The 12,952-nt window shown below is 39.4% G+C and overlaps 1 protein-coding gene across 2 annotated transcripts in view; it reads right to left on the bottom strand.

Moving 5' to 3' along the window:
• Positions 1-12,952, bottom strand: part of ADCY5 (adenylate cyclase 5) — a 198,266-nt gene that overhangs the window by 45,895 nt on the left and 139,419 nt on the right. For both annotated transcript variants that reach the window (XM_042877718.1, XM_042877719.1), the window contains exons 4-7: positions 12,041-12,152; positions 11,743-11,870; positions 8,031-8,189; positions 6,877-7,018 (exon numbers count right to left, since the gene is read on the bottom strand). In XM_042877718.1, coding sequence (XP_042733652.1) covers positions 6,877-7,018; positions 8,031-8,189; positions 11,743-11,870; positions 12,041-12,152 — 541 coding nt within the window. The remainder of the gene's footprint in view (positions 1-6,876; positions 7,019-8,030; positions 8,190-11,742; positions 11,871-12,040; positions 12,153-12,952) is intronic.

Raw genomic sequence — 12,952 nt, 5'->3', positions numbered from 1 at the left:
ACAGCAATGTGTTTTTCAGATTTGAAGTGGCTGCACTTCAGAAGATGTGGGAACTTTTCAAATCTGAACTCACGAGGAGCCTGTAAAATTGTATTCCCAGAGGTTTTGTTCCGTTCCCACCACCAGTTCCCACACACTAAGCTACAGTAATACTATAGCAGAACTGCAGAAGTAGCTGGGATTTTCTTACAATTATCAATTGCATTAAGCATGCCTGTTACTTCTTTAGCGTATGATTAGATTTTCCAAATTATGCAATCACTATCAGTACAACAAAACAGTGATGCTGAGAAGGGATCAAGCATTTCTCATTCAGCTACCTATTCTGCCTTAAACTGTCTTGAAATCCTACTGGTATGAATGGTGTTTCTTGCAGCAATACATGGTCTAAACACTGCGTTCATAAATCTGGGGAGTAGAACCCCACAGAGTCGTGATTAAATTTGTTAAATTGGGGCATCAACATGTTAGACTGATGGTGTTTTAGAAGAGTCACATGCTCAGCATTTAAATGACCATTCTGTTTCTTCAGCTGGATGCAGTTCCAGGACACTATTTGAAAAAGAATGGGAATTGTTTTTCTAGGAGTTACAGCCAAAGTTTTGTTGAGCTGTTTCAAGGCCATCATCAACAATTCTTTCTGAAACTGTTGTGTACCTGCTATTGTTAAAAGAAACGCCCATATTTACTGTGACTGAAAGGCCTTAGAAATAAATAAACATTTTTTCAGTTGGCTGCCTTTGAGCACCCAGCGCAGTGTTTAGTCAGCGGTATTGCTCATCTGTTGACAGTCACGTTTGGTTTCCACCTGTGTTCAAAGCAAAGCATTTCCCCAGTCTTCTGGCATTTTTGAGGGCTATAAAACTAACCATGATCCTAATGTGCTGTTAAAATCTTATTCATCTTAAATTCAGACCCAGTTCCCACTCTACCAAACACATACTTCTGCACCCTTCTGAGAGTAAAGACTGTACCAGTGACTAGAATTGATGTGCTGGTTCTGCAGATCAACTAGAGTGGCACCTGTCCTCAAAGAAAAACAAAATTTGGCCATAACCACTAAGTGATGTGCTCCTACCCAAATGCCAGAAGCTCAGGCAAAATAAGGACTTGGGATCACAGAATCATTAAGGTTGGAAAAGAACACTAAAATCATCCAGTCCAACTGCCAGCCCATCACCACCCTGCCCACTAAACTCTCACTACTGGATACTGCTATAATTAAATTCAATACTCTAAGAATAGCAGGGATGTGCTGGAATAGCAGTAATGACCAGGACAGAGGTTTTGAATAAAAGGAAGGCAGATATAAAAGCCAAAAGCTGAGGTACAGAGCCATGTGGTAGGAGTGCCACAGTCTGCACAGTAAATCTAGAAGTATAACATGAATAAACCAAAATCATTCTGCTGAAGGATGAAGAAGTCATACTGGGTAATGCTAGGCAGTTCGTTACAATGCCTTGGGGCTAAGTTTGAGAACCAGTAATGATCTGCATAACAGTGTTAGCAACTTTAACTGATAATTCTCTGTTTATCTGGAAACAGTGGTTTTTCAGATAGAGAATGAAGAAGCAAAGCCAGTAATAGAGGAAGGGTAATGAGATTTCCTGTATTTATTTCATGCAAAGGTATGAAGTTCAAAAGAAATATATATTCAAACAAGTATGAAAAGAATAGTGAATTAGGGTAGAACTCACCCTATATAAATTACCCTATGTAACCCCAGGGAAACAGATATTAAAAAATCTACATCATTCCAGAACCAAAGGAACAAACTGTTTCTCTTTTCAGATAATCAGTGCTGCCGCAGTCGAGGCAAAAAGGAACAGGGATCATAAGGGTAGGGTTGTAAACAGAAAACATGACAGAAATTGGAAGCAAAACTTAAAATGTAATGTGCTGAATGCAGATGGACGACCTCCATCCCAGATCTCTGCAAAACTGCCAAATTCAATTTCAGTTCTGGTAAGAGATACTTTTAATAACTATTTAGTCAGGGATCATGACACTGAACTGTAGAGCAGTGAATGCTGGCTTGGATTAACAGCCATGAGAGCATCCAAGCTTTTCTAAATAGAAAAAATACATTAACTGTCCCTGAACTTGTTTTTTTTTCCACAGAGCATTTGAGAGAGAGCTGTGCTGGGGACTGAGGATAAGGCTGTGGGGGAACTAGAAGCTGGGAGAAGAGCTGGCTTATGGCGAAAAAGCAAGAGATGACTTTGAGGGAAGATAAATTAGTCTGGATGAAATTCACTGAGAGAGTTGCTCAGTGATTAGTCTTGGGGCATATTTAAAAAATATTTTCCTTACCAAATCAGGCAGCAAGTGCAGCACTGTTGGACTTTGTAAAGAGAAGTGGTGAAAATATTTGACTGATAAGGGAAAAAGATATCAGACAGCACTGGACATTTGAGAGCTGACATAGCAGAAATGGGATATTCCAATCTACAAAACTCAGAATCATTCCTTTAGAGATTACAGTAAAAAATGTCACTTCATTATCAGGAATTACATCCATCCATCACAGAACAACTATGAGACTCAGAGGTAACACAGCTGTGCAAGAGCTAATGGCTTTCTTTGCTGATTGGGAAAACTGAGTTTGTTATGAGAACCTGGGATTCTCTTCTTCATTGCAAGAAAAAAATAGAATAGTTTGTCTTGGGATTGAAAAGGTTGAGAGGGACAGAGAATTGCGTGCAAGAATTGTGTGATGTATGCATACTGTCCCAAGTAGCACTGAGGTAGATTTGATGGCTCAAGAAATTCTTTCTAGTTACATTTTTCTGTCTACATTATAGCTTATATCTATCTTTGCATTCCTTACATAGTTTAATAAACTGTGCCTTTCTTACATACATTAAGAAACTGGTCTCCATGTGGAGTCCAGCGGCGAGTGGTGTTCTTCAGGGGTCAAAAAATAAATTGGAAACAGCAATCAAAACCTTTTATCTGCTCAAGTCACTCCTGCTTTGGGCTATCCAAGAAGCAGTTCTGACACACCGCTTTTTTTTCACAGGGAAGTGTTTATCCACAAGAGCATCAATAGCACAGGACAGTGCAAACAGAAAGGTGAAAGCAGATCGTATTGATGAGGAAAGAGAAACCTAAGCAGACAGTATTCCTAAGGTTTTGCAGTTTATTCTTTCAGTAGAAATCAATTCTTGTGCACATCAGAAGGAAAACAAGCACTACACTTTCAGCTATAGAAAAAAAGTTGAAGTAATTAAAATCTAGCCATATTTTTTTTTTCTCCAAAACAACTAAATATATTCCAGTTAACAGCATTCTTAAGAAAAAAAAAAAAAAAAAAGCTATTTTCAAAGAAGGAATTCTGATTCCTGGAACAAAAAATACTGCATAAATGTTTCTCCTGTTTACCCTGTGCCAAAGAAATAGCATTAACATAATGAATTAATTTAATGGCTGAAAACGTAAAGTAAACAATAAAAGACAGGAAGTTTAAAGTTATGACTCCCCATGGCAACAGTATGCAGAAAAGGTCTGACAGTAAATGCTGACATGACATGCATTCACTGGAACTCGTGAGGTTGTTGGGTTTGGATGTCCATGGGACAGATGGACAAGGTATTCAGGCAATTCCAGGGGGCCTGTGTGAGCTGGGGTATAGCTCAGGCAGCTAAGTGAGTCACCTATGCATCTACTCTTGACACAAAATAAAGCATCCTCACTGTTAGATCCTCTAGAACAAACCTTTAATTAAACTGCATTTCTTTTTTCCCCCCTCTCCCCCCCTTCTTTTTTTTATATTCTTTGATTCATTTCTTAACATATATATTAATAATTGTGTGGATTCATTTAGCTTTTCAATGGAGTTTCTCACAACACAGAAGAGACAGAATTAGGAAATTAAATTTGATGATCTATATGCAAAAAAACAAAAAACCCCCCAAAAAACAAAAAAACTGCCCCATGCATTGCTGCCTTAAGATATTAATATCCATCTAAACTCAATAACAGTATTTTCCCAATCATATCAGAATGCGCAGGTGTGAGAGATGTTCAGAATTTAGGCTCAATCAAACCCAGAGACCAATCATGAGAAGTACCAATGTTTCAGAAAGACTCAGCGTTTAAGCGGAAAGAAGTCTCGCAATGCCAATTGCAGCTAAGTAGTTTGTGCTTTCTGAAAGGACATCAGAATTGTGAGGTATGGTGCAGATGTACCTGATCACACCTGAAGTAACAGCAGGGTTTTAATATGGAGCCTTCAAGCATGAACTTGCACTGCTTGAACTAATAATATCATTTCAAGGTTAAGAGCAAACTCATCTACTACACATGGACAAGAGCTTTCACTCTGCAAGAAGTTGTTATGAAGGGAAGGCAACTGGCAGCCTGATCAAAGCATATGTTAGAACATCTTCATCACCTTGCAGAAACCAGAATCCAAGGGACAATATTGCAGTATCCATCAAAAAACATTCTTAGCAAAACCTGACATAAGTTACACCCTGGAAGGGACAAGATTTTAAACAGGTATTCTTCTTCATCTAGTGGCATAACCAGCAGAACAGATTGAAAGCCATGTGAACAGAAGAAACACAGGGTATGGGAAATGTTCCCCCTGTCCTTGCCTAGGCCTAAGAGGGTGAAAATTCAGGCAAACATGATTTATGCTCTCTCCAGCAGAAGAGATGCTGCTAGCTAGGATCACAATGGCATGCACAGAGAGCTCTCTAATGAAAACCCTACAGCTTGTGTTTGAGGACTGTAGGAACCCAGACACAACTCACAGGAACCCATGACTAAGTTAAGTAAACTCTTTATGGTCATTACTGGGACAGACACAAATGAAAACCTGGCTAAATACATCACAGGAAGTCATCAAAGTCAAGCAGAAATGGAAAGTAAAAGTGAAGTGCTACAAATTCTCCCAACATCCAGCAAAATATTCACGGCAGACCAAGCTGGCTATTTCAGAAAGCTTTTCTCGCTTCTGATCTCCCTATTAGGTGAAAATGAATTTTCAAGGAAGGAGAGAACTTGAAACTAATCGCAAAGGGAGAGAAAATGGCTATGGAGAAAGAAATCTGCAGTCGCATGAGCAAACCAGGAGCCCCTCAAGCTCCAAGAATTACAGTCTATGACCTTGGGTAGCAATTTCTTTATGTTTCAATTTAGCACAAAAATTACACAGATCATGAGCATGTCCCTATTCTCAACTCTGGGGTGCAGCATGTATAAGCAGCATTACAGCAGTGCATGGAGACTTCAGCTACTACTTAACAAAGCTGTAACACAGATAAAGTGGTGAAAGAATGGGGAGGGGGAAACATTTTATTTTACATATAGAATGGAATCCTAGTATCTCTTTATCCAGTCTCCTAGTCATAAGGTGCTCTCTGTTCAAAAACAAAGTCAAGTTCTACATGCTATGGGTGTCTGCTAAGTGTTTTCTTTCTGCAAGGAGCAGAATCCTGATGTTTCCTTAATTTTTCCCTTTCTCTCCAAAAACCTTCTGTTCTCCACAAGAAGATGCAGACAGGGAGGTGACTGAATGATTTAACAAGTCATTATAGCTTCTCCACCCCTGGAGAAGGGGCCTGGTAAAGGGTACTGTGGTTTATGTTCTTGAATGTACCCAGAAATGAAGAAGTGGCTTAGGTATGAATATCAGCTGGTCCTCTGACAGGCAGTGATACTCAGGAAACAATACACTTGTACTGCAAGCTCTAATCTTCTTTTGAAGATTGACAATTGTTAATGAGATTTATTGCATGAGCAGATAGAAACCAAAACATCAGCTTCTTCCTTTAGGAGATGATAAGGGTTTTTCTTGAAGACTTTTCATACAATATTCATTCAGGAAATTTGAGGCTTCCATTCTCTCAGGAAATGAGGCAATGGTAACCAAGTAGTTCTGTATGGGTGTTACAGATATTCATAGCAACCATGCTATTGAAACTGGTTGCAAATACTTCAGTCACACGATTGCCACATTTATGGCTCTAGGTAGATTCAATTCATCTTTGATTCAGAAACATATGACATGATTTTCTGTTGAGGCCAACATTTATATGCCTGTCTGTACTACGAATAGGAAAGCAGTGTCTATACTGCAGAAACTGCTTAAAGAAATATTATTGGGTAGGCTCATTTAGGTGATCAAAAATGTTTTTTTTTTTTTCTAGTACTAACGTTTACCGTTGCTTAAAAAATACAAACTAGTGTTAATATCAACCTAATTTCTGTCATGTCCTAAAAAGCTATATATTGGCTGAAGTCCATTTGAGTGTGACTTGATGCAAGTTCAAACAAGCTGTGCCCTAATAGCATTATTTTGTGCAGTTTGATCTGTGTCATAGCAATAGCTATGATCTCATCCCACTGTCACAGTGTCATTCATCATTGTAGGGGGTCAGATTTTCCCATCTTCAGAAGCAAAGGCTGAAAAGTCATGACAAGAATTGCTCTAAACATTATGTTTGTGGCAATACAGTGAGCCAGTGGACAAAAACCTACTTGTTTTTATCTGTTGCTTTAAGAACTTGCACAAGTATCAAATTTAATAGGAAAAAAAAAAAAAAAAAAAAAAAATCCAAATCAAAACCATCCTTAAAAATGATTTTTAAAATAACCCAGGACACATTTTGATAGAACTAGGAAGTACTTGATGGAGTACTTGATGGAGCTTTGCAGAAGCTGGCTAGACTCCATTCTACACATGCAGAAGTTCAGGAAGAAGAGAGTGAAATTGGAATTTTTGCCACTGAAGGTCAGATGGTCAACTGCCTTGTACACAGAGTCCTCACTCGTCTAAAATAGCTAGTGCTTGCTCTGTTTCAATGTGTTGGAGACCACCTAGTTGTTAAAAGTATCTTAAACTTGCCTTTGTTTTCATGACCTTACCCGTTTCTGGCTGCACCGTACAATCAAGAAGGTCTCGATGCTGTGCTCTTTCAGATAAGCATTGCGCTCCCCTCCAAAGCCCAGCTCCACCTCGTAGTCTCCATTGAGATAGTTCAGGGTTGCTTTCGTTATATGGATGCGTCTTACAGGAGACAAAAGATAAGACAGTTTGTATGCTTGAGAAATTATCATCTGTCTATAAGTCAGTTCCTGTCAGCAACAGACTACATGTCCTGTAACAAACCAGCAAAAAAACCCAACTTATTCAGCCATGCCACTTATAGATGTGTATCAGAAGTTCTGTCTGTTTTAGAGGAAGCAGGGAAGGAGACAAACTCTAAAGTGAGAAGCATGTTACACATTCATTTATAAGCACATTCTTAGATCCAATGCCTTGATCATTCTAACAGATATATATATATTTTTGGCACATACAGACCCTTTAAAGTCTATTTAATGGGCATATGCAATACATATTGGAGCAAATATCTTTTTTTGTTGCATCCCTTTAGGCACTGGTACAAGAGTGCCCTGTAGAGGTAACCCATTGAGTATCATAGTCTTGCACGTTCTTCCAGCACACAGGTAAGTTGTTTAAACAGACATGGAAAGTTGTTTTGAGTAAATATCTCCCAGGGACAGAGTGGCAGCAAGTCAGACTTCTTCTGGTCCAAACAGTTGTGAAACAAGAACTGATTGTGCTCTCTCAAAGGAGAGTTTCAAAACAGAAAGCAAGACTGAAACAACTTTTCTCATAACATCCAACAACAAATGGAATGCTCTCCAGCAGGTGTCGTTGACATACAGCCACGTTCTTTGGAACCATAGCCAGCTCTGCCAGTGTTCACACAGACCTGTTCTTTTCCACTGTAGCTATCAGCTTTGTTTCACAGAGAAGGAATTCAATTCTTACCAGAGAAGGATATACCCATGTTGGGAATTTGTAAACTTTCTGTAACCTAACACATGTATGTAGACAACTAAATAACCTTGCTAACATCTGCGTACATTTAGAAAACTATAACCACAGCTGATTTTACAGCAGGTATACAGACTGTCAAAACCTCTTTCCCCCATTTCCACACCTCTCTGGGAAGCGTCAGACATGAAAACAACACCCAGGTGAGCATGATGGCTTTGATGAAGCAACTTACCCAGCTTTGCCCCCTGCTTCCATGTGGTTGGCTAATGTAACATCATTCGACCACACATCGAACTGCCACTTCCTAAGGCCCAAGACCCCACAGTGAACTCTCCCGCTGTGGATTCCAACCCTCATGTTGACATTTACTCCTGTCACCTCCCGGACTAATCTGAAAAAAGATATAGGAAAAGAGACATCACTAAGAACTGCAATCAGTGGCAGGGGCTTGCACCCAGAACACAAACATCCATCCTGACCTATATATTATTCATGCATACACACAGTGCTGCTCATCCACAGGACAACAAAACAAAACCAGATAGACTGTACTGTATTTGGATGGCCTGACTGACCAAGCAGAGCACTAATAAGATTATAGGACCCCTTGGAGTAAATCCATGCCCTCTGAACTCACAGAAAAATCATGAAAAAAATCTTTGGGAACAGTGAAAGGAGTAAAGCATTGGTCTCTGATTTCCATACCAAAGCTGGACATAACCTGCCAGCACTTAGACTCATTAACACTAATAGCATGTTTCAGAGAGAAAAAGGAAATGATTTCAGAGATCTTAATTTGTCTGTATAGCACCATGCACCAACTGCTCCATAGATGAAACATGATATGTGTGTGAAATACCCTATTGGCACTGGAAAGCTTGAATGGGTCTTAGAGCTACAGTCAGAGCAGCAAAACCAGAGAACCACATCTATTGCAGTTACTCCAAACAGGCTGCTACAAATACTCAAGTTCTGATTTTAATGAGGTCTTGGATGCTCTGTTTACTCCCCAAATGACTGCTGGAATACTTTGTGGGTTTTGCCCTTTTAGGGCAAAAGTTAACTTCAAGATTTTTCACATGAAACATATATTCAGGAATGTGGGTAGGGGAGAGTCTTGATGAAGCCATCGGAACAATTCTGCTTCTCATTATTGCTGGTCAATGGCACCATTTCCAGAATGCCCGTGTTCCATGGGGAAATTCACCCACATCACACAGGACAGTCCTTTCCTTTGAGCTGTTAGCACATTGCAGCATGAAGTCATACTTTGTACCTACCAGATTTCAGACTCTTTGGTCTTCAGAGTCTTATTATTCCTTATACCATCTTGGACACATAAGTCCTCCCAATTTCCTAACATCAACACAGAGCTAATATTTAACTTTATCTATTGAAAACGATGATTAAAGATAGACCAATTCTGGATTCTAATTCACTCCTCACTGTGTAATGCACCCCTTAAAAAGATGTTCAAGACCTTTCTCTTTGAAACAGCTCCTACCCTACACTTAGAATACCGTTCTCCTTATAATCTCTATCTTCTGATATTTCATTATCTACTTGCTGAACCAACATACATTGTTTTAATAAAAATAACAAACGAGTTCATAAACAAGTTGCTGAGAGTCCCTAGAAGTGAAGGGAAGCTCCATACAGATAAGGTACCACTGAAAGAGCTTGAACTACATCACTTTGGAAAGGATTCAGAACTGGAGTCATGAAAATGCAGCTGCAGCCATAAGCTTTACAAGGACAAGAGCAGCTATAATATGCATGCAGTGCTGGGGAGGGAGGAGGAACACACTGCATGACAGCCACAAAGCCCACTGCACCCTATGCCAAGCCATGTTGTTGACACAGGACAAAGGTACTTTTCCCAGTATGGTCATGGATGAGAAGGTGATTTTCATCAGACTCTGCAGAAAGCAAATAAGCTTTGTTACCCTTCATAAACAAAAGGAATTGCTTTTGTTATCTTTTCATTTTTTAGATTTATATCAGGAATACAATGAATTTCTGATCTGCTCTTGTTGTGCACAGATGAAATAGGCCTACAAGCAGGTCCTAACGCTGGTGAACCCCGCAGTTTAATGTTCAGTAGATATTTCACAGAATCACAGAACTGCAGGGGTTGGAAGGGACCTCCAGAGATCATGCCAAAGCAGGTTCCAACAAAGCATTTGTTACCTGAACTGTGAAACCTCTTATGACCCTTAGGGTAGGCGGAGGATAGGAAAGCAGGGGGAAGGAAAACAGCAACACCTTCCAGACTTATTAAAAGATAACACTGTTAAACGCATTCATTCCACAGCAAGTGGGAAACCAGTTTCAAAGGCTGCTGAGGAGCTATTTTTAAGCAAGCATCAAGTGCACTTCAGCTCCGCTTATTTCAAGGAGAGGTGGGGTGTAGGTAATCAATGAAGTCTAGACATCTGAGGTGTTACTCAGCCTTGTGGGGGTTGTGTGTCAAGGTCTATGGATTTCATCAAGTCAGCTACTGCAAAAAGTGAGTCTTTTCTGGTTAATGTACACAGAATTCTCTTCATAGGATTGGTTCAGTAAGAACCTTCTTGTGTTTGACAAGACACTTTGTCACCTGCCACTTAACTGTACTTCATGTGGAATAAATAGCACCCTTCCAAGGACTACTGAAAACTAGTTACTTACAACTCTTTTTATTTTGCATCTTGCATGCAAAGCCCAAAAGGAGGCTAGTGCAAAGTGTTAAGAGTTTAGACCAGATAAGAGCTAGTAATAACGTACATTGTTGCAAAACAAGGAAATGCTGCTGCCTATTGCTTTTTTAATAGGCTCTCCTAGTTGAAAACAGTGCTCTTCAAACTATGAATTTGTGTTGAGAAAATGATGCTGCGAACTGTGGGTGTCTATTTACATTTTTGCAGAAATCCAAATTATAAGGATGTACTGTATCAAGCTCAGACTACGTAGCTCTAGTCTTTCCCAAGATTAAGTGAAATCTCAATCTACTTACTGAGGAAAATGAGAAGAGTACTGCATAGAGACATCTCTGCTAGTACTGCAGATATTTTAGAAGATGCTTTCACAAAGAAAAATATAGAAGAGAAAGGAAAAAGATGCAGATTCTCTAGGCAGCAAGGATGGTGTAGATATCAAGGTCTGCTCAGTTACCATTCAAAGCTGAATGAACTTTGTGCCTAAACTCATCATGACCAAACAGATCTCATTTCCCCACATGCTGAAAGTACTGGCATGTGAGAGCTTACATCTGAAGCAATCATTATTCAGTATTGTTTGTGATCCTTCAAGTAATATTACTAGACAGAGGTCTCATGTTTGTTACTTCCCAAAGACAGTGGTGGTCTGGACAAACACAGAACAAAAATTCAAAAGAAAAATCCTAAAATGGAGATGTAAGTAGAAATAAAGTAAAAAAAGCATCATGGATATGTCTCTGTGTCAGACCAACCTTGTCGGTTTCCTCGATAATTTGTCTAATGTCAGAAAGTGCTGAATCTGACCTACTTGGTATCAGGACACACGAAGAAGCTTAACTAGAAAAAGACAGACCTTAGCAGAGGAGTTGTACCATGGGTAAAAAGCTGGTTCAAAGACAGATAAGTACAGAATGATTGAAATTTAATAAAGTTATTATTAATCCTTTGATTTCACATTTCTGTTATTCACTGGAATCCTTTGGGAATGAGACTTCCACCAGTGATGGTAACCTTTGCCACTGTCATCAGGAGATGGAGCTCTGATCTCCACATGGCTGTAACAGATTCAAGCACCTGTTTTTCTGTGTGAAACCTTCACTGCATTTTGTTATCTTATTCCAATTGGACTCTACAGCCATCAATCCCCTGGCTTAGTTATCTTGCTGCAATGCATGGAATATCTAACTGGAAGTGAATCTTCTTGCTATTTGTTCTGAAATTCTCCATGGGGAATATGGTACTTACGAGATGGCCTCTATCATATCCATTCCCATTTCAACACAGCAGTGTGCATGGTCAGCTCTTGCTTCTGGCAACCCAGACACACAGTAATAGCAATCACCCAGGATCTTGATACGCAAACAGTGGTTCTCCTAAAAAAAATAATAATAATAAAGGAGAGAGAAGCATTCAGCTTATATTCATGCTTGCAATAGCTTGCCTTTTAGGGCAGAGAATATTTACAGAAATCCAGTGAACCAGCACAGTATGTCATTCTTGCAACAGGAAAAAAAATATATCAGAATTATAAAAGAAAACTTACAGCTGCTAGCTTATCAAATCTGGCAAAGAGCTCGTTCAGCGTCATGACCAGCTCCTGAGCAGTGCACTGGGAGGCCAGACTTGTGAAACCCTCTATGTCTGCAAAGAGGATGCTTGGGAAAAAAAGAGAAGAAAAAAAAAATGAAAGTGTCATAAATTTGTTGCTGATATTTGTGTAAGCTCTGGGGTAGAAGTCCTGGGTTGGGTAGACATGTGAAATAGGGGTGTCCCAGCCCTAAAGGAGCAACCTCTACAGAGTTTAGAAAGGGCTGAAAACCCACAGCCTTTCTTTCTCCCACCTCTGCTCTGTGACAGAAAATGTATAGTATGTTGGGAACCAGAGGTGCTGGATAAAGCTACCAACCATTATTAACAGCTAGGCTCTCTTACACAATGGCTAGGGCAGCCTAGCACACTTACCCTTTTCTTCACATTCCTGCATCTGTCAGCTCAATAACATTGCCTATTTCTCAAACCCACTGTAGGAAAACCACACACCTCTGCCCCCTCCCCCCAAAGTGCAGCCACAACATAAAGTTCCTATAATACACAGAGCCTCAGAAATTATTCTGTCTCAGAAACAATTACAACACTGAAAACACTGATTTGCAAAGAAAGCCATCGTGCTGCATTTGAAACTGTTCAGCAAAACAAACACCAGATTCTGTCCATACAGATCTGAAACAGACAGCATTTATATATGCATGCATATTGATACAAACATAAAACTCATAAGTCACATATTATTGTATTTGAACTTTTAATAGTGGCTGATTTCTTCTCTGAAGCTACAAACTGTATTTGAATGAAAAGAGAAATTAAAAACGTAAATAACAATCACTTCAAAATTGTTTCTTCTTTGTAAAATAAAATTCTGACGTGTTTTCAGCAATTGCAAAAACTGTGATTTCAT

Source organism: Lagopus leucura, unplaced genomic scaffold (genome assembly GCF_019238085.1).
Source record: "Lagopus leucura isolate 7727_CA_CO unplaced genomic scaffold, USGS_WTPT01 Super-Scaffold_100019, whole genome shotgun sequence".
Classification (NCBI taxonomy): domain Eukaryota; kingdom Metazoa; phylum Chordata; class Aves; order Galliformes; family Phasianidae; genus Lagopus; species Lagopus leucura.
The sequence above is the reverse complement of the archived record's forward strand: the minus strand, read 5'-3'. Positions and strand labels throughout refer to the sequence as shown.